Here is a 22,381-nt window from a genome sequence, read left to right on the forward strand (position 1 = left end):
TTCACATGAACAAAAAATATTTTAAGGTAACGTATTTTTTCTGGATATTATACTGAACTCGAAAAAAAGGTCATTGTCTCCACTGGGACTCGAATCCAGGCAAGCATGTTGCAAAAGGGCCCGAGTTCGAGTGCCGACGAAGCCAGGATGGCGTTTCAGAGTTCACCTCGAGGTGATGATCATCATAATATCGAGAAAATATCTGCTTCCTTGATATATTGGGCTGAGAAAAAGCAGTTAAAAAAGATATTTTTTTCTGATTAATAAAACCGATACAGATCTTGTCCTCTATGACTGCTTGATTTCGTGTTGGTTTGGTGTAGTGGTTAATGTGAGGGGTTCTTGTAGTAAAACCGATGTTCCAATTGGAATCATCGGTTTTATTACAGAGCCCATCACTGGGAACACAACCTCAATGGGAAGGCCGTTAAAAGGTTAAGACGGCATAGGCTGTCCGACTTCTGAAAGGCCCCGAGAAACCCAACTTTACACTTTTTCTAATTCAAAGGGCCCCAATATTTTCTTCTGAGCCCAGGGCCTCAACCGTCCTTAATACGCCTGTGGAACCACTGTTCTAAAATGTTGAGCACTCTTGCTCTAGTAAAACACGGGTCATATTGTGGCGTTCAAGATATGGTCATTATAAGTGTTAAGTTCTCTGACTACTGCGCCATCTAAAAGCTTTTATCACGAAACCGGTTTTTCCCGCGGTATCCACTCTTTCTATAGCAACCATATCCTGTTATTTGTGGCGGTCCAAGCCGTTCTAGAAAAAAAACGGGAGATTGTTTTGTTTACTCCTTTTTGTACTTTCTTGACCTTGTTGTTACTCAATATTAAGTGTGACGTTAACTGTTAATTGGTGTGAGTGGCATGTGATTTAGGTCTAATTCGTGTGATAATGAATTTTATGACATATCATATTGAGACATAATTTTTTTGTGATAATATTCTTTTGTTTTTGGGAATGGGTGTTTACTTGGTGTATGTTATTTTTATGTATGGATTGTTTGGGCTGATACAATCAGCACCAGCACAAGAAAAAGGTTTGTTTGGGTTTTTTCTTAAAGTTTTATGTCATAGAAAATCCTTGGTTCAAAAATACTGTTTTTTGTTCTCAAATATGATATAGGGTTTCATTTTCCATGTTTCCCCCCCCCTTTTTTTTAAATGTTTCACATTTGAAAATAAATTCCAGTAAAATCATTTGATGAGATTACTCAAACATGTATAACTTTATTGGTAACCCTGGATGGGATATTATTTAATAAGTTACTAAATTGATGTGGGTTTAAAGTATAGTTCGAATATTTCCACAGATATTTGTTTATAGACACTGTTCAAATGATTTTTATATATAATTTTAATTTCAGTAATCTGACATGCTAATAGGTTATTTTGTTTGTTATGTTTCAGGAAATTGTGATGAATTAGTTTTATCTAATTGCTCATCATGCAATGCTTCTTTTGTTTCCTGCAATGGTAATTTTTCAAACTTTTACTTCACTTTTGTCTATTGAATTTCAGAGTACAGTGATATCTCAACTGATGAAGATAATAGTTAATTTTCTATAGGGTGGGTAGCACCAACGTGACAGTTATTTTTCTTCACCAAGCAATCGCCACAGTTAATTACAGATAGCCAACAAAGAACACATACAACTACACAAAAAAATGAAATTTAGTACATGAATCAATCAATGCGTCTCCAAAACTAGCAAAGGCGATTCGGTGGTCAGGGCAGACATTTTGGCTTGAAAAAAGTTGTCATGTTGGTACTGACCATGCTTATAGAAAATTAACGAAGATAATTGGTTCCAGAATAATGTTCATTTGCCAAAACATGATTTCTCATAGGTTTTTATGGAAAAATGCTTAATTCATTTTAAGAACTGTCTAAAATTTGAAGATTATTATTTTTTTAAACACTAAGAAGTACTTTTATAAAAAAGACAAACTGACAGAAGGCTGAAATAAATAACTTTGAAATTGAACTAATGGTAATTTATAGGAAGATGAGATATGTAAGATATTATTTTACACTATTCATGCAGCTTAAACACGTTCATAGGTGTCCCCATCCATTTGTGGTTTGGTAAGCTCATTTCTGTATCTCATGCAAGCAGATAGAAAAAGGAGCTTAGAAATTTCAGACCATATACAGGGTGGTAACTATCGACCGCCCAATAATTACACACGTGATTCCTTATGAAAACTAATATGGAAAAGTGTTTTTAATTTTTTGATCTGACCTATAATTAATGAGTTATATCACTTTAAAAATTGATGACGTCACTTCAAAATCCTGCCAAATTCACCAATCGTACACCTTGGCATTTTTAGAAATGGTAAAAAATCTATTAACCCTCACACAGAAATCCAGAAAACAAGTTTTTTCCTCACACTTTTCAGGAAAGAGGAAAAAACTTTTTTCCAAGTCAATCAGAATATGTTCTTTGAATCTCACAATGACAGCTTTACAGAGATTATAAATAAGCGTTAGTCATTTTGTTTTATTCTCCAGGAAGTACTAAGTCTATTTTATTTTATTTTTGGTTATAATTTGTAATTTGATGGCATTCAGCATACAAGAATATTGCATGCTAATCTACCCTTAAAAATTTTTGAGAGATCAAGTTATTCTTTAAAATTATTTTTTTAAATAATAAAACTGGCTCTAATAACTCATAAAATTACATGTTTGTGAGTAGATTAAAATAGCTTAATTTTAAGCTAAAAAAAAAAAAAAAATTCACGTTCCCAAAAGAAATTTTAATGGTTTTAGGGTATATTGGGGCTGCTGATTTCAAAACTGATGTTGGTTTTGCCGAATTGGCTCTAGTTTTTGAGATAATGTATAATATCAATATTTCAATATAGTCTGCAGCCACTAATTTTTGGGTGGGATTTTTCTGTCAATTTTTTATTTACATTCATATTACCAGACATCAGTGATATTCATGTATTGATATTCAGTTTATTAATGATTTTCATTCAGTTTCAATGTGATTTGTGGAGCCTAGAAGTTTAGGCACTAAAAATGGTCAGGTAAAAAAAGGGCGGGAAATGCTTAAAATAGGCACTAGAAAAAGAAATTTGTAATTAACAGAAGAAAGAACCAATAACTACATGTTAAGTGTTAAAAAACTGGCTAAAAAAAAGGTTGTATTTACTGCATCTACTATTTCAATTATAGCTCATAATTAATTATTATCTGCATTATTTTCAAAATTAAATTGATTTTATGCCAAAATAAAGTGTTTGTAGTCCCTCAAGATTATGTTAATTCCAGGGCCGTCATTACCAGATGCGGAGCCCATGAAGAAAATTATTATGAGTCTCCTTATGAGTTACGAGTGATTCTTATTTATTTGTGGAATTATTTGAAAAAATTAATTAATTGAGTTGAATTATTATTTGATTAACACTGATTTTTATGGTTGAAACACAGCTACCATGTGCTACCATGCTATTGTAAAAAAATAAACTTTTTGTTCATATTACCACATATGTGGACATATACACTGCTCAAAACAATTAGGGGAGCACATGGTTTTAACAAAATTACGCAAAGATGTATACCGATAAGTAGCATAAAATGAATCATCCATAATTTAAAGCCTAGCAGGAAACGGAAGAAGAAAACTTCATATGCAAATCAAAGTTCATGACGTCAAAAACCAGAAAAAGGAGATAAGGGCAAAAATCGGGATGTTGCAGAAACGTCTGTTTTACTGCCGTAACTGTGAAATTCGATTGCGCAGTATTTTTTTTTGAGACAAGGTGACTTGAGGATGTCTCAACAATGTGATTTACCGGAATCCATGGCATGGCGTGTTATAGGCAGACTGGAATCCGGGCAAACACAACGTAGTGTCGCAGACACTGTTGGAGTCGCCAGAAGTGTTGTTGCAAGGCTGTGGAATCGATTCCAAGAAACAGGAAATGTTAGACGTCGACCAGGGCAAGGTCGGCCACGCGCCACTACAGCAACTGATGACCAGTATATACGGTTAACAGCCCGTCGAAACAGAACAGAGAATGCTACGCAGCTGCAAAGACGGTTGCTCTTGGCAACAGGACGAAGGGTGTCCAGCCAAACAGTACGTAATCGGCGTCATGAGGGAGGACTCTATGCACGTAGGCCAATAGTCTGCATTCCGTTGACCCCACGCCACCGTGCGGCCCGAAGAAGATGGGCTGCTGAACATCGAGATTGGGAGCAGCATGATTGGAGCCAAGTGCTGTTTACAGACGAGTCCCGATTCAGTCTGGAGTGTGACACCCGACGTGTTCTGGTATGGAGGGACAGGGGCACTCGAAATAACCCCACATTCGTTCGTGAAAGGTCACAATACAGATGAGCTGGTTGGATGGTATGGGGTGGAATCAGCATAGACGGACGTACGGATCTGCATATCATTCGGAATGGCACTTTGACGGCCCGAAGGTATGCAGACGAGATACTGCGACCTCATGTCATCCCTTATGCTGGAGCCATTGGAGATTCCTTTGTTTTCCAGGATGATAATGCCCGCCCGCATAGAGTTCGTCTGGTGGAGAACATGCTTGAAGCTGAAACAATACAGCGTATGGAATGGCCAGCGTGCTCTCCTGACCTGAATCCAATAGAGCATGTTTGGGACATGCTCGGACGACGCATTGCTGCGCGACCAAGGCCGCCTGTTACTGTCCGAGACTTGCAGATCGCACTTCTTGAGGAGTGGAACAGTATTCCCCAAAGTCTGATCGATAACCTCATCGCATCCATGGCAAACAGGTGTGCAGCAGTCTTAGCTGTTCGAGGAGACCACACACCCTATTAAAACTCATGCATCATGTCTAAACAGTACTTTTTTTTATCGTTTACATGTAATCAAATTGTTGCCCTAAATCATCTTTTCATGTTTTTTCCATATTTTCAAAGAATTAAGGCTTAATTCTAAATTTTTTTACGTCTTTTTTCTGTATTGCGCATTGATACGCGTGTACTATCCATTGTATGCCAATACGTGGCTGTCTCGCACGGTTTTCTTCACTTTTTTGCTTGCTCCCCTACTTGTTTTGAGCAGTGTACTTTTAATGCAGGACCCAGTGTGGCCGCACCTGTCCCACAGCCCTTAGGGCATCTCTGGTCAATTCAATAGAATACTAAATACCTAAAATAACTTGCCATGGTTGTTTGTAGTACATGTGTGGTTCGAGCCCCACTGTCACCACAGTGGTGGTCGGCTGAAGTTGGTGATCTGTGGTTCCCAACTTCGAGGCGCAAATGTGAGCCGATCTCCCCGTTAAAAAGTCTCGCCACAGAGAGCAACAGTCCTACAAACAGTACAAATATTCAGTCACTACACATCACTCATTCACTTCTGAGATATAGATGGCAGCACTGAAAAATCATACACAACACTAGACACGCACTCAAACTGTTAGGTACACACACTTAACTTCCGGCACAACTCACTAGGTAGAAAATTGCCTATGGTGATAGACCTGAGTTGTGCTCGGTTTGAAAAAAAAAAAAAAAAAAAAAAAGTACATGTGTGGCGTAAAAAAATATGAAATGGGCCCCAATACAATATAGACAAAGGGCTACAGACAGCTCTCTTAACTCCTGCATGGCCTGGGAGAGCCGAGAAACGCAAACTGATGACCTCTTGGGACAGTGATCGGTAAGCTTTGCATATACAATACAGTCCAATGCATGAGCAAGGTATGTTATAAGGAGAAAAACATACTTCTAATTTTTTTCTCAGCTTCTATCATGCATAGCTGCATTTGCCTGAAATAAAAGCATTCATGTCTAACACAATCTGGCCAGAAGCAAAGTTAATGCAGGGCAACAACAAATTTTTTTTAATCCTCCAGGCACTTGCATCTATTCTCATTTAAATGGGCTGGAAGGAGAGGGAGATCTTTCAGATAATAATTATATATACTACTTAGAGTTAGAGATGTGAAGAAGAAAAACCAAATCTTTTGCAGTTTTTCACGCTTAGAATATTTAAGTTCTACAGAATATGACCTCTGAAATTTACTAAACTATATTAAAATAGACATTTATGGCAAGAAAAACTCAAAAAAGATGTTTTTACATAAAAGTTTTAAAATAGTTATTTATGGCATTTTGCCGTAACTTCCAGGCTCTAGTGATTTGTATGCTGCTTGTGGCATGAGCGGACCGAAAGCTCGCTGTTGGGAGGGTGATTTTACAAATTAATTATAAATAAAATGAGTTAATATAAATCTTCATTTTGTCCTGTATTTTCAAGAATAGTCTCAATTTTTTGTTTTTTCTTTGTCCCGAATTTTTTGAAAAAACGTACTGGTGTTTCCTATTTTTTAGTCAAAGTTTTTTTGAATTTGTTACTTAATCAAAAATGTTGATACAGGTAATTTTCAAGGGATTGATTGAATACAATATATAACAGTTCCGAAAATTTCATGAATGATCATGTTTTGCTTGGGGGAATCATCACACTGATAACCCCCTATAGATCCGCACTTGGCTTGTGATATTACCATTGAAATTCATTTTTCACTTTATCTCAAAAACTAGAGCTGATCTAATAAAACCAATGTCATATTCAGAATCAGTGCCCTAAAAGCACCCAAAAATTACTGCAATTTTTTTTAGAACAAAATTGGTACAAAAAATCTGAAACCAAAAATTATTTTGAATAGGTCAATTCATAACATAATGAGTTTGATTAAAAGTTTCCGATTGAATTGTTGTTATTATTTTACTGTTTCCACCAGTCACACATTCGTCAAGCTACCATGTTTACATCCTTCATCAAAGCTTTTTACGCATAACAGTTTCTAATGAAAGTTAAAAAAAAAAGGAAGAAAAATATTGAAGTTTTATTGATCAACATGTAATCTGATTAAAACAATGTGACATAACAATAGTGTAGTAAACACGTACACACTTTCTCTCAAAAAATTTGACTTGATAAGGAAGGTAAACAAATTGCCACATTTTGGCAAAAAGTGTTGATTTGGCAAAAAAAAAAAAATTTCAAACAGATCTCATTTGTCTAACACTTTACAAATCTGGTGATAAATTTGCCAACAACAAAGCTGATACTGTACTTAAGTTATACGTAATAACAAGGTTATAATATCACACAGCATGGAGAGAAAAAATGCCAGTAGAGTGAAGGAAGAAGACAGAACGTGGGCTTCTAATGGAATTGAATATTTTAGTTAATGTTCAAGAAGTGACAACTCACTGTTGACGGAGCTTTGTACTTTCGTTCGGAGTTTGGCACATAACTCACCGTTAGAAAAATAACGTGCCACAAAATTTCAAAACCTTATAACTCACTTAATATTCGTCTGATCCAAAAACAGAAAACACTTTCCTATATTAGTTTTTCACAAGAAATCACGTGTGTAAAATTATTGGGTGGTCGATAGTTACCACTCTGTATATTCAGGGGTCTGTCCAACCGAAATTTGGGTTTTCCAAGCCTTTGCAAAATTCTGGATCTGAAAAATGACACTTTTACAAAATTCTTTCTACAAAATGGACCCTTCACAAAATACAAATGAACAAAACCATAAATTTGGCATTTAATTTCGTTTGTGATAAATTAGATTATTTCACTTCCCACAAAATTACTATATTTTCACAAAAATAATGAAAATTTTCTAAAAAAAACAGGACCCTACAAAGAAAGTTGGGACAGATCCCTGATATTCCTAGATACCTAGGCCCAGACCGTTTAGTTTGACCTAGAGTCTTGCATTGAAAGAACATAGGCACTGAAAACATTCAAGTCTACACCTTTTTTTTTCACTTAGCTTAATGCAGTGTTTCCCAAAGTAGGCAATGGGACTATTCAGGGAAGCGGGCAATAGCAGCTTCAGGCACAATTGGGAGGGTATGAATGGAAATAAAGGGGTCAAAATGGGAGATTGAGAGGAAAAGGAAGTTTTCGAAAATTCTGACCTTGTTCTCAAGGGAGTTTTCATAAATATTTTTTTGTGCCGATGGGGAGAGGAGAGAATATTTTATATGGGAAGACATATTTGTGTTTAATTTTTTTAAGGAAACAGCTCGTGTGGTTTTTTCCCCTATTAGTACACTGCACAGCCTTTGTGGTGGTTGAGTGATCATAGTGATAGACTCGCATCGCAAGGACTCGGGTTTGAACCCCACCGTCACAGCAGTGGTGGTTGGCTGAACTTGGTTTTCTGTGGTTCCCAACTTCGAGGTGCGAATTTGAGCCAATTTCCCCTTAAAAAGTCTCGCCACAGAGAGCAACAGACCTACAACGGTATACAATCATTAAACTTCTTCAATCCACTTCTGAAATATAGATGGCACTGAAAAATCAAACACAACACTACATACACACTCAGAATATTAGGTACACATACTTCCAGGAGTATGACTCATATACGCATTCAACATTCCAAAAAATGCTAATGCATCAATAAAGCCTATTGTTGCAGATTTCAACACCATCTGTCAACATCCCGTGCAACTGGTTTTGTTAATGACCAGGTCATTGTTGTAGCCATGGACCCCTCAAGGGTGAAGAGCTCTGGTCCGATGATTCTCATAATTTTTTCTAACGTTATAAATTCGCCATAGATATGGCACCTGCCAAAGAGCTTAGCCTAGGCCCTTGTGGCAGGATGTGGGTGAGGGGACATGATAGTAGCATTACTGTTCATTCACCAATGGCTATGGCTTTGTATGTTCGTTTTTATACATGATGCCAGTCATCACCATGGCTCTCAAACTTTTGTCATCTGCAGCTCCCTTTACATGACAGCTTCTTAGTCATGGTTTATCTGAGGCTTCTGTGCAAAGTATAGTGAACATTGTGGGCATTCATAAAAGAACCACTTCAGAGTACGAACAGGCACAAATACCAATGTCAAAAGCTCGTCACAGTGCCCCTGATAGAGGTTGGTGATGCCTCTAGTGGTAAAGCCCCTATCCATGAGCCGCAACGTACACTTTGAAGAACACTGCCATAATGGAAACATTTTGTAATGAATTTGTGCAAGTTCATGAATTACTCAAACTTGGGGATAATATCTGTGTGGAAGTTCCAGAATATCAAAAAAAGGCAAGGCACAATATTGAATTCTTGTGTAAAAAAGGCACATATTGAAAGTATTTGTGACGCAATGGGTGGTAATTCATTTGATTGAAACACGCAGACCCATTTTAATGAAGTACAAAAGGAAAATGAAACTGAACATGTACACGGTAGAAAATGTTTGTTGAATCCATGCACCTAAACATGAAATTGATGGTGGCAGTTGCAGTGGGAACTAAATCAATGAATTACATTTTTTCTTAATATGAATTTTTGGCTAAAATGAAAAAAAATAATAATTGAGGGGAGGAAAGCTTAAAGAAATTTAAAAAAAAATTGTTATGAAGGTGGTTGGAATTTACTTGACAAGAAGTGCCTGTGAATTTCGGGCAAAGAAAAAAATTCAAATGAAGGGGATGATGAGGTGAATATTCTAATGGAATTGTTCTATGTCAGTGATATTAAAGAAGTATTTTGTTAAGATTTTCTTAAAGATTGGTATAGAAGCTGGGTTCTTATTAATTTCCTTAGGTAAATTATTATAGTAATTTGAAATGAGATAGGTGAAATACTATTTTCCCGATTGTTTTATTAGTTTTTGGAATTAGGTAAATGTTATATCTTTGGGATGATCTAAAGGTGTTAATAGATAAATAAAGTTTTTTTTTCCAAATAAGGATAGACTGGAAAAAATGAAGGTGTCACTATGGGAGGATATTTAATGAATGGTAAAAAGCTCATGAATGGATGATCTATAGTCATTTGTGATTTCCACAGAGGAATATGGTCGAGGTGCATGTCTGGTTTAGTAGTAGTAGTTATTTGTGACTAATCTGATTATTCTTTTTTGAAGGTAAATCAATAAGTATGAATTTGCAATCTAGTCGGATCCCCAAACTGATAAATTCATACAGTAGATGAGAATGAAAAAAAGAATAATACAAAAGACCAATAGAAACAATGAGCTGATATATGGTTTGAGATAGTAAAGTCCGTAAATTACATGCCAGAGTTTAGAATAAATATGGTTTATATGTGATTTCCATTTTAGATTTGAATCAATGAAAAACTCCTAGTATTTGTTGGTATTAACCTGTTCAAGATGAGCACAATTACAGGGATTACCAGAGTAGCCAAACTTGTGAATGATAATATTGATATTTTTTGTTGAACATATTGCAAGGAAAGATTAATAATATAAATTAATTATTAGTTTTAGTAACATTTAGTTCAAGACAGCAGAGAACCAATTCCTAATTTTTATTAAATCACAGTTAATAATATTAATCAGTGATTCGTAATCTTTTGCTGTATAAATTAAAACTGTATCACATCGGCAAAGGTTATAATTTTACCTGCGGAACTCAACTCAACAGAGATCATTGATGAATATAAGGGAAAATAGGGGGGGGGGGCAAGAATTGATCCCTGAGGAATGCCTTCATATTAATTTTCATTAGATTACTGACCTTATCACCACATTTTACAATCTGCTGTTTATTAGTTAGGTAAGCTTTTATAAGGTTGAGGGGAATTCTTCTCCCTCCACAAAGATTTAATTTTTTTTAGAGAAGTATTTTATAAGACACTGTCAAATGCTTTTCTGATATCAAGAAAAATAGCTATTGTTTTGTAAGAATTATCAATATTTTTAGAAATTGTAGAGATGAATTCCAAAAGGGTATATTCTGTATTTTTGTTAGGAAGAAATCCATATTGATTTTCTAAGAAAAAGTTGGATTGATGAAGTTTCACAGACTTTAGAAACTTTTAGAAGAGTTTAAAACTGAAAAATAGGTCTATAATTATTGAAGTTATTAGGATCACCTGTCTGTAAATCGGGGTAATTGGCAGTTTTTAGGCTATCAGACTATAATCATCATCCATAAAACATGGGTTAATCAGTTGAGTCATCGCTTGCCATTGTCATATATGTACACTTTTTAATTATTGCTTTCTGCATTATAATTGAAGTTTTTAATATATGTTATTTATGTTTTGTAGGAACATATAAATGTTGTTCTGCTGAAGAATCATATTCAGATTGTATCAAACAAGATTGTAAGTGAACTATCATTAGTATTATAAAATATGATTTGAAAGTAAAAAATAAACAAGCATATTGTTTGCCTAAAGTAGAGAGTTAATGTAAATAAGACAGTATATGGCTTGTAATTATCTGCATTGTGAAACATTTCATTTCTGAGAGCAAACGAAATATCACTGTAATTTCTTGCTTGTAACATTTTGACACATCCTCTTGAACATATAAACGAAGTTCACTACTAACTTACTAATAGTTATTTATTAAGCAAACACTGTGTTTAAATATTGAATGATACATATGTATAATGCAATGAAAATGGCTACAACAAAGGTCATCCAGTATTTTAGGATCCTCCAAGTTTATGATTTAAATTTTGACGTACCACGTATATGTAATGATATATGTATTTTGTGTAACTGAGCATTTCACACGTATAAGTATATGAATGAATAGAGCTCCCGAATTATCAAGCTCTACATTCCACACTAACTTGTTCAGGCTCTGAACACAGTATTAATTTATCATTGCAATTCAGAAAAACAAAGCTTGCAACTTTTTTTCCAAATTTTTCATATAGTAACCAAATATGTTTTCAACTTATTTACAAAAAAGTCTTACCTTCTTAAAATTGCATATCTTCTGATTCCCTATTCATATAAATCCTTGTGAAGCAATTTCCTGGTGGAATGATTTTCCCTCGCTGATGGTTCACAACTCTGATCTACCACCATTTAACTGCCATATATTTTCGCACCTGAATATGGGAGCTATGCCAGATTTGTGTTGGTGACACTTAAAAGCGTGTGTGTGTGTCCGGTGTTTGGCGCGTTCAGTTGGTGGTGCCATCTGGCCTCCAAATTGCTAATGTGTGGATTTGAAATTTAAAGGTATGTTTGTGTAAAATTTAAAGGTATATTTAAAAAGTAGGGGGGGGGGGAGTTTCTCTCGGTACTGTTTCCTTCTTAGAACATGATGCATAAACCAAATTTTCATGTGTTCTTTTCTGAAATTCCTGGTATTTGATGAGCTATTTCTATATCTAATCCAGCCAGGAGATTGAAATTACTTTGAGAAATCAAAAATTTGAGCTATTCAAGCCCAAATACATATCCAAAAAAGGGACTTCTTGATTGTTAAAATTGTTCATTTCATTTTCCTAATTTATATTATTATTTCATAAATATTGTTTACCTTTCAGTGTCATTTGTGTTTTCTTTCTTCAGGTACTAATTTAGAGATAACCACAGCTTCTATCACCACTTCTGCTACCCCTGCAGATCAACCTCCTAATAGTACCAGCACCACTACCACCACCACTACAGCTTCTGCCACTACCACTTCTACTCCTTCATCTTCAGTTGAAACAACATCTACATCGCAAACACCAGTCCCAACAAAATCAACTCTTGTTCCAGACCGTCATTTTGATGCACCAAGTTTTATTGGTGGAATAGTTCTTGCATTAGGTTTACTTGCTATAATTTATGTTGGTTTTAAGTTTTACAAAGCTCGCACTGAAAGAAATTATCACACTTTGTGAGTCTAATTTTATGTTACTATTTTAGATTTTTTTTTTGTTTAACTTGCCAAATATTTATAGTATCAGAATGATAATTAATTTGGTGTTAGCTTGTGTAACTAAGTGTTCAGCAGCACTGCACGTTCTATAATGTAAGAGACAATTTAAACAAATAGACGTTTATTGGATTAATGTGTGTGTGTATATATATAGGGAAAATATTTGGATGGAAAAATAAAACCTTATATATTTTTAGCGCCTGCATAGGAAAAATAAGTATCAATTTTTTAAAATATATTTTTACCTATTCTTACCAGGGACATGCCAGAGGAATAATTTGAGTGATATTGATGGGGAAAAAATCTGGTAAATGTTTTTGTATATGTGGATGGTTTTTTTGTTGTTTTTTTGTATTACTTTGCTGTAATATGTTTCAGTTAGATTTGTGAGAAGCTTGTGTCCAATTTTTTTACTTAACTTAAACAATCGTACTTTGCCTGTGGCATTACACATCCATTTTCTTTATTGCATTTATATTTAACATATTTTTTTAAAGAATTTAGTTCTATTGTAAGTTATAAAATTCATTCACTTATATTTATTAGTTTCTATTTGATATAGCAGGCTTCTACATTAATCATGCAATAATATAAAACTATCATAAAAGGCCTTATATATAATGATTATAACCATTATGACTTATGAAAAACATAAGGATTATTTGGATTCTGATTTAATGTGAAATCTCTTTAACCATATTTGAATAGTGATTCAAATAAACTTATCATTTCTTCAAAAAATGTTTGTGTCTCTAACATATGTAGCTTGTTAGAATTTCATTCCATGGAAATCACTTTTCCCCCCTTGAAAAAATGACTGACTTGAAACATAGAAATCTCATTCTCACATTTTCCATAACAAGTGAGAAGAAAATGAAGAAAATTAGTCATTATAAAATAAATTTTTAAAAAGTCATGGAAAATGGGGCATTTTTGTTTTTCCATAATTTTATCACATTGTAGTTAATCAGATTTTTTATATATATTTTTGATTTATAATGCATTATTCTGTTTTGTCTTCTAGTTGAAATAGACTTGTGATTTTCTTTTTTGAAAAAAAATTTGAATTTTTATTTATCTTTAATAGAAAAATATGAATCTAATGATTATTTCATTCATTTACTCTGTGGATGAGAAAAAAAATAAACAATTTGCCTGCAAAAATTATTTCAACATTATCTGTATAAATTATTTTGTTCTTTTTTGCCACCAGTTACATTATATATTATCAATGTTGATTAAAGACTTATTTTTTCCATTATTAAATAATTTTTGAAAATTGTTAATATTTTTGTTCAACTGTGTTGTTTTTCCCCCCCTGTTTAAAATTCAGTCATCTGCCACTTTCATTTCCACTGTGAGAGACAGATGGCAGCACGTACTCTGACATCACACATGTTAGGGCCACACCTAAGGCACCTGTAATATGCTGAGCTGACTCATCGCCCTTTATTTTACAATAGCAAAGCCAGTTTTCTGTTCAAAGTGACGTCTAATCGTTAAAAAACACAACCTAGGGAACACCTATTGGCTGTAGCGATAATGTTGATGCACTGCACAAATATGGTGTATGAGACAGCCTGGGCTTTCTAGGAACTGTAGTCATGTCTATACAAAACATTTTGTGGCATGAGCCAGTTAGAAATTTTTTAGAGAAATGTTTACAAAATGCATGTGCTGTTCAGTAGTAATGGTACCCTTTTACATATCGCTTTGAATATCCCCCCCACCTCCCTCCCAATTTTATCAATTTGAGAATGTAACATATATAGACTCTGTATATACAGTTGCACTCAAAAATCTTTATATCTCTTCGTTTCATATCCTATCCTACATAAATACTGAGTGTCATTACAAACTATTTTGAACAAATATTTCCATATCTAAACTTTTAAATTCAGAAAAAAATTAATTCACTTTTTAGTTGGTTCGAAATTATTTTGACACAAAGAAAACAGGAAAGCAAAGGCCTGCTAAATAATCAAACCAGTCATGCATTGGGCACCAGAGCAAAGTAGAATAAGTCAACACTTTGTTGGAAGCAGTTTATATTGTAAAATTACTTGCCATGTTTTGCATATGGACTCAATGAGTTTGTCCCATGGTCAGGTGAGCATTTTTTTATACCCCTTTTTTTCACACAATTGAAAAACCATCAAATTTACATAATTTCTGGCTCCAACTTATCTGTCGAACTCAATCCGTAAATGCTTGATGATATTCAAGTCAGGGCTCTGGCTTCACCACTATAAAACTCTCATTTTGTTGCTTTTCAAGTAATGTCTAACAGTTTTTCACCTATATTTATGTTGTCATGCAAGAATATCGGTAATAGTGACGTGGTTGTGAAATGAATTTTTATAACAAAAACCGGCCCTTGTGTTTTTTTCAGAAGGTAAAGAAGGACCCCGGCACCTTTAGCAGAGACACATTCCCACTTTCACCTTCGTGTTTAACAGTAAGAACCCATAATACCTTAATAACAAATGACCTCATAATTTACCTTATAACTAGCTACAAAGCTGCAATACATCATATGTGTATTACAATATCACCCATTTATACTTTGGGTTGTTTCTCTTGTCAATAGGAAGATTGGCATAATTCTCCCTCTTCCTTGCTTTTCTGTAATTAAGTAATAACAATTTTTTTTCACTTGGAAGACAACCAGACAAGCCCATAATGTTCAGCCAACATTTAAAAAGGGATAAAAAAAAAGAAAGAAAAAAACTTGCATTCAGTCCGTGTTTCAAATTGAATTCATCAGGTTATTTGCCTAGTGGATATTTCAAGGATTCCTCTTTGCTTGCATTTTGATTATTCTATCTATCCTATCTGTTGTCTTCTTTGATTTTAATAAAAGAAAATTATCTTTTAAATGTTCCCAAGATTATTAAACATAGTTTCATGAACCTTATGAACTGTCTTGAAATACAAAAATCACTTGCTACTTGAGCTTGACTTCACCGCTTCCTTGGAGCCTTAGTTACACTTTCCTGAAAACAATCCACGAAATATTTTTTGTTTTAAAATTTTCGTTGTGCGTTTAGCATAGTCCTACTATAACCAAGATACATTAAATAAGAATTAATTTCTACCATATTTGGTTAAACTATATTTGTCAACATTTTCAATCCATCCAAAAACAAAAATTATGTAACGAAAGGTCACCAACTCCAAATAAATTTCAGCCCCAGGTGTCAATAAATATCTTCCTTCTGCTTTACATATGTCAAGAATTTTGAGTGCTATTGAAACAGACAAAAATTTGAAATTAATTTAATAGTGGGTTGAGGAGTGCCTGTATTAGTTTCAAATTTGTGTCAGTGATACGCTTGGAATTCCTTGCCAAAATCAGCTGATGAAGAGATGTGGAGCATGTAGATAGGAATTTATTGCTTAACGTGTAGAAAACCCTATCAGAAATTGAGTTGGTCTCACACACTGCTGGATGTAGCGAATACATAATGAGCAGTTAGTTACATTTAGTGTGAATGCATAGCATGCTGACTTTTTTTCTTGAAATCGATCCCACCCGGAACCCTTGACAACCTCTCACGAACCACTGTTGGAAACCATTGCTCTGTATTACTTTTGTGTCAAGCACTAGTGCTTGAACAGGCTCTGTATGCATCAACATTAACATTTCCATTTTTTCTCATTATTTGATCACTCACTCAAAACTTAATTTTCTTTTTTGCTGCTTATATGGAGGAAAGGCATTTGTGATATTTTTTGTATTTTTCCTTTAGTTAGGTTTACAGGGTTCTGAAAATAGGCTAAAGTGAACTGTGTAAACACAGGTGTTGCACCTCAATCCTTGATATTGAACAAGTTTTTGTGCCGTGGACATTGATTTCTTTTAACTTCAATTTATTTTTTTAAAATTCTACTTGAGTGAACTGGGTTCAATCTAATTGAATCAACCCCATTGAAATTGATAAGGTTGATCTGTATGATTTTTTTCCCTCGTATTTCAGTGTCACGCCACAAGTGCATAAATAAGGAGGGAATGGTCATTCTCTTTAGTGGTGTATGCAGATAGATAGTGCTCTTGCAAGAGGACTGGGTTTGATTCCTAGTACAGACCAGTAGACTTTTCTTTCTGAGCTCACCTCTGCATAATATCCAGAAAATAGTCTTTCCTGTCTAATTTTTTTTATTCTTTTTATTGAACTCATTGAGGCCAACATAAATGACATAGTCAATTTTTTCAACATTTCAAATTCCCATTCATTGATGTAAGGTGGGGTGGGGGCTTTTTTTAATCCAAGATTATGGTATTATTTTGCAGTAAAAAAGCAAACCTCCCTCCCCCCCTGAATAAATCCTGCATGCACATATGCTCCTACTTACAGCATATATATGCCAGGGCTGGACAAATCCCAGGTTACCATGGCAACTAAAAATTGGTATTGTCACCTAAAATTTTGTTTGTGTAGTTGCTGAATTGCAGGCTGAGAGCAGCACAAAATGTTTAGAATTTATAGCAGCCTATCTGCCAACATGAAAGTGGGCCACTATGCCTTAAAGAAAAGTCAAAAGAAGCATTATTTTGTAACCTTTTCTCCAAGTAAAACATTTTGGTGCCTGGATTTTTTGTGATTTGTCTAGCCCTGATATATGCTGAACAGAACAGTACAATAATAACCATATATTGTATGGCCCAGTTCAGCATATATAATGCTCTAAGGCAGCGGTTCTCAACCGGTGCTCCGCAGAGCCCTTCAGGCTCCTTGTCACAAGGAGAGTGCACAACTTGTGCACTCTCCAGGGGCTCTGCGGCCGCTTGAGGAAAATAAAAGAAAAACAGTAAAATGAAAACAATATAATTAGAAATATTTTTAAATAGTAAAAATAAATCAGTAACTTTGATAAATAATTAAGAAATGGGCCTACGTGGCTCCGCAATAGAATTTTTATTTTAGTTAATTAATTTAATTAATTAATTAATAATTTAGTTATTTAATTTATTTTAAAAAGGGCTCCGTGAGTCAAAAAAGGTTGAGAACCGCTGCTCTAAGGAAAGAAAAATGTAGAGTACTGGGGTTTAGCATACTTGTTCAGGTTGCAAGGGAATGGTGGTGCAATTTCCCCACAGACAGTGGTTCTCAGTGAGATATTTTCATTAATATTGCATTAAAAGTTTGATATTTTTTTTTTGTGAATGCCTCGGGCCCCATTTGCTTTTCGCTAATTGGAAGTTTTAGCATGCAGAGTCTCTAAATGAAAATTTTTAATATTTTTTTTATTTATGACTCCTTGGAAATTTAAGACATTTTGAGTAACCACACATGATTTGGAAACTTTTTGTAATTGATTGTCAGCGGTTGCAGAGATGTCTGTTGTGCAAACAGTTTGGGACAGCCAGTATAAAAGTATTCTCATCTGGTTCTCAAGCTTTTGTCTCACCTTGTTAATATATTTCCACCAGGGCCGTAGGTAGAAATTTATTTGGGGGGGGGGGAAACCACAGTGATAGAACAATAGATTTAACCATGTTATTCCATGAACAGTCATTTCCCAAAATTTTAGGGTGGGGCGGACCTCCTCTCGTTATTAAAGCGGGATCTTGAATCCTGCAAACTACGTGGCCGCAGAAGATGCCAACTGAAAGGGGACGATTTTTTATCACCAAAATATCATTCACTTACACTTGAAAAATGTTTAGAACGAGCCCTGCTCGCTAGTCTTTATTTCCATGAATGTACGGCAGGTGCACCTGCACACGTCACATCCTTTTAAGGTCTGCTATGGGAGTTTGTTTAAATTGCGTGAAAGGTATTCATAAAAACAGCTCTAATTTTAAGTTTTCTTGTCTTTATAACGAAACACATTAGTTTAGCCGAAACCTGATATTTTTCATAGGTTTTTCTATAGAAAATTTTTCAATTTTTGTTGTAGGTATACTGTCCAAAATTTAAAGATAACTATTATAAAACATTTCAGAAGCACAAAACGTTCCTGAATTAAGGCCAAGATTAACAGCTTTACAATTGGGTGAAGGAAAACTCTGAAAATCTTCCATTTCATATGGTGCACAACCTAATTCGGGTCGTAAGTATTCTCCATTTCAGTGGTTCTCAAATTCTTGTCTCCAGCAGCAGAATAATCTAACAAAAGACCACTTCTCGAAGACTGAACAGGCATGCATCAACATCGCCAGCTTACTGCGATGCAAATATTGTGAACCACAGTCTGTAATGTCAACTTATTTCTGGGTCTCGTACATACAGATGAAAAGGAGCAGCTCCTAGAATATCCAGTCTGTTCACGGTTTGTTACTAATCTTATTACCGTGTATAGGGATGAAAAAATCTAGGATTTTTTTTTTGGGGGGTGGGGGAGAGACGTGATTTTACCATTCATTGTAAAATTCAATAATTTTATAGTTGTATTTTTGTCCTTCCCTAAAGTTTTCCGCCCGGAGCATTTGATTCCATAGCTGCCCCCCCCCCCCCAAGTTCCGGCCCTGACCGTGTGCATTGAAAATATGTCTGGACGATTCTTTTTTTAACGCATTTTCTCTTAGCTTAATCTTTAATTTAATTTTTGCGGTAACTCAAAATATTTCGAAAAGAGGAATTCGGGTGCACTTGGAAAGTGATTCCGATTCAGAAATAAATTGATCGGGCTCAAGTAACAGTAATCCGATTTTATGATGATTAGCCCACAATGCGGCTGTTAGTGAGTGTGAATGCCGTACGCGCGCGTGCGTCCGCGGTTCTCAACCGGTGCTCCGCGGCCACTCGGAGATAATAAAATAAATAATTTTATGAACAAACAAAAAGAGGCCTAAATTGTACCCCATATAAATAATATACTAAAAAGGGCTCCGCCATGGAAATTATACACTGAAAAGGGCTTCATGAGTCAGAAAATGTTGAGAACCGCTGCCGTACGTGGATAACGTTGTGTTTAATAAAAGTATTTTTTTTAAAGTTTAAAAAAATTAAAAGATATTTGTAGGGTTTGCTGTCAAGTAAAAACCCGAAAGATGGCAGAAGGAAAAAGTCTTTCTGTGAGGACACAATATATCTGTCGACATCACTAATCTACGAACGTTGATAGTAGTTCGTTTTCAACCGTTGAGTTCGCCATGTGCCATCGACGCCGTCACATTTCCCGTTCTTTGTTAATATGTTTAATAAATAATGATATCCATTCCCGTACCGCTCTCGCTTCAGATTAAAAATTACAGAAAAATATATTTAAAAAATAATTTTTTAAATAATTTGAAATATTTAAATAGAAAAAAAATACAATTTTTTAAATTAAATTTTAAAGTTCATGAGCACTTCGAAGTTGCGGGCGAATTTCGCCTTGTCTGAAAGGCTCAGTATATACCAATTGTTAAAACTTCTTCCGCATCCGCTCCGTGTGAAAGGGCCACGTTACATGGCTGGACGTTTCAAAAATTAGGAAATGTCTGGAAAACTGATATGATTATCGGTATTATGACCATACTCCCGGTATTTTCCGTAACAGTCCCGGTTTCTTTTGTTTTCCTGGCTGTCCCGACTTTTTTGCAAAAATGTCTCGGTTTTTTACGTATTTTCAACGAAACCAACTTGTTTTTTATTCTACAAATTAACGATTAAAATCATCTTCCTAACTCAGAAATTAGGGGCCGTTCAAGCATTACGTAAGTAAATTTTTCGCCATTTTTGACCTCGCCAGCAAAAGTAAGCAAAACTCTGACCCCCCCCTCCTTGTCAGCAAAATTTCGTCAGCACTGCCCCCTACCTCCTAACATATTGGTGGGATCAGAAACGTACACGGGAGGGGGCCATGGGGGGCTCGTGTGCCCCCCCCCCAGACGAAAAAAAAATATTTCTTAAAAAAATTAAAAATTCGAAAGAAAATACATTTATATGTAATTATAGTCGATTTCTGTTAATTTCAATGCTATTTGAATGGTAGAACTCAAAATTTCTCTTTAAGAAATTCATTGCCAGCGGTTGTAATAGCCCTGAGTTCAGATCTCGGCGAAAATTCTTGCATTCCACATTCCGCAAATTCATCGCGACCCACCCTTTAAGCCATATATGGTAAACCCGCTGACCAAATGTGGCCCTGAAGGTTGTGATGTGGCTTGCCCCCTCAAACCCAATTTCGTAAAAATGAACTAAGCGGCACATTTACAGATCACTTAAATGACCCGTGGCACAATTGCAGAGCATTTAAGAGGCCGGTGGCACATCTTCAGATCACTCAAGTAGGCTTATGATGCATTCAAAGATCACTTAAGTAACCCGCGACACAGTTCCAGAACACTTAAACGATCCGTGGCACATTTAGACATCCCTTGAGTGACATATGGCAAAACTTTAGAGCACTTAAGCGGCCCCTCGGTCCGGTTCTACATCACTCAAGTTACTCCGGAACATTCCCAGATTACTTAAGTGGGGTGCGGTAGCCCGGTCGATAAGATACTCGCCTAAAGTACCAAAGGATGTTTAGAGGTGTCGCGAGTTTGATACCCGGTTCGTCCTTGTCAGAAAACTTTCCTGACACACGGGTACAAAAAGAAAAAAAAAAAACAACGGTGACTCTCTCTTTTGACAGCAGCAAAAAATTGCTACCGCAGGGAATTCCCCCATCGAGGGGTTAGAGCACCAACCTCTCGATGAGTATAAAAAACAAGCCTGCCGTTCGGAATCGGCAATTAATTGTAGGTCCCGGTCTAATTAGCCCTCGTGTGCAGGAAAATGACCGTAGTGCGACAAAAATGATCAAATGATTACTTAAGCGATCCTCGGCGTAATTACGGGTCATTTGAGTGATGCGTTGCACAGTTTCAGAACACTTGAGCGGCCCGGAAACATTTCCAGAGCGCTTGAAGGATCCGTGAAACATTTTAGAGATCACTAAAGTGGCTCTGTAAGGGACTTATCAATAGGGAGATTGTTAGTTCAGGTGCCCTATAACTATCGAAAGGATTTTTTTCCCGTTTTTGGCGCACCGAATAAGATGCCATTAAGAATATTCCATATCTTCATAAAGGGTGGTTGATGACGTAAGCATCATCGAAACCCCCCTCCCCCCTTGTCATCAAAAGTCAGCAAATCGGAAACCGCCTCCCCCCCATCGATGCTGACGTAATACTTGAATGACCCCTTACATTGAGATAATTACGCCTACAAATAAGAATTCACATATTTGTCATGTTTTTTTTTAAATTCACTACTATTTGAAGTGGTGCTTCATTTTCCATGATTAGCGCCTTTTCTGTGACTTTTTGCATGAGTTGGCATCATTTTTTGCCATAATCATTCCAATGATTATTGGCAATGTCCTTTATTTTTCCGTTTTTCGAGGCTTCGAAACCTCGAATGTGTATATGGTCAGCCTAGTTATCTCGAGCCAATTCCATGAGGCATTTTGGATCACGTCATTTGAGGGACATGCGAGGTAACCAATATAGCGACTCATGAAAGTAAAAAATCTAAATTAAAGAAACATAGAAATGAATCTTTTTTTTTTTTTTTTTTAAGTTCAAGTTATCGATCTGCCTGTTTTTTCTTTAAAAAATGATTGATTGAAGCTGCGGAATTTCTTCAATGTAATTTATATGGGCCTACATAATTAATTTCAAAACATCCTGAATGGATTGATGCAGTTAGATATTATAAGACAATACGGAGACATTAACTCGCGCTTGAGAAGATATAAATAAAAAGTTGAAATTAAT

The 22,381-nt window shown here is 35.4% G+C and overlaps 1 protein-coding gene across 1 annotated transcript; it reads left to right on the forward strand.

Moving 5' to 3' along the window:
* Positions 1–426: 426 nt before the first annotated feature.
* Positions 427–13,956, forward strand: LOC149085445 (uncharacterized). The gene is made up of 4 exons (XM_089233456.1): positions 427–1,046; positions 1,417–1,482; positions 11,067–11,123; positions 12,333–13,956. The coding sequence occupies exons 1-4, from the start codon at positions 968–970 to the stop codon at positions 12,647–12,649; spliced, it is 519 nt and encodes a 172-aa protein (XP_089089582.1). The 5' UTR covers positions 427–967; the 3' UTR covers positions 12,650–13,956.
* The last annotated feature ends 8,425 nt before the right edge of the window (positions 13,957–22,381 follow it).

The sequence above is a fragment of the Pholcus phalangioides genome, unplaced genomic scaffold (genome assembly GCF_987345545.1).
Source record: "Pholcus phalangioides strain wild (caught in Gottingen) unplaced genomic scaffold, Ppha-v1.0 ptg000007l_1, whole genome shotgun sequence".
Lineage (NCBI taxonomy): Eukaryota > Metazoa > Arthropoda > Arachnida > Araneae > Pholcidae > Pholcus > Pholcus phalangioides.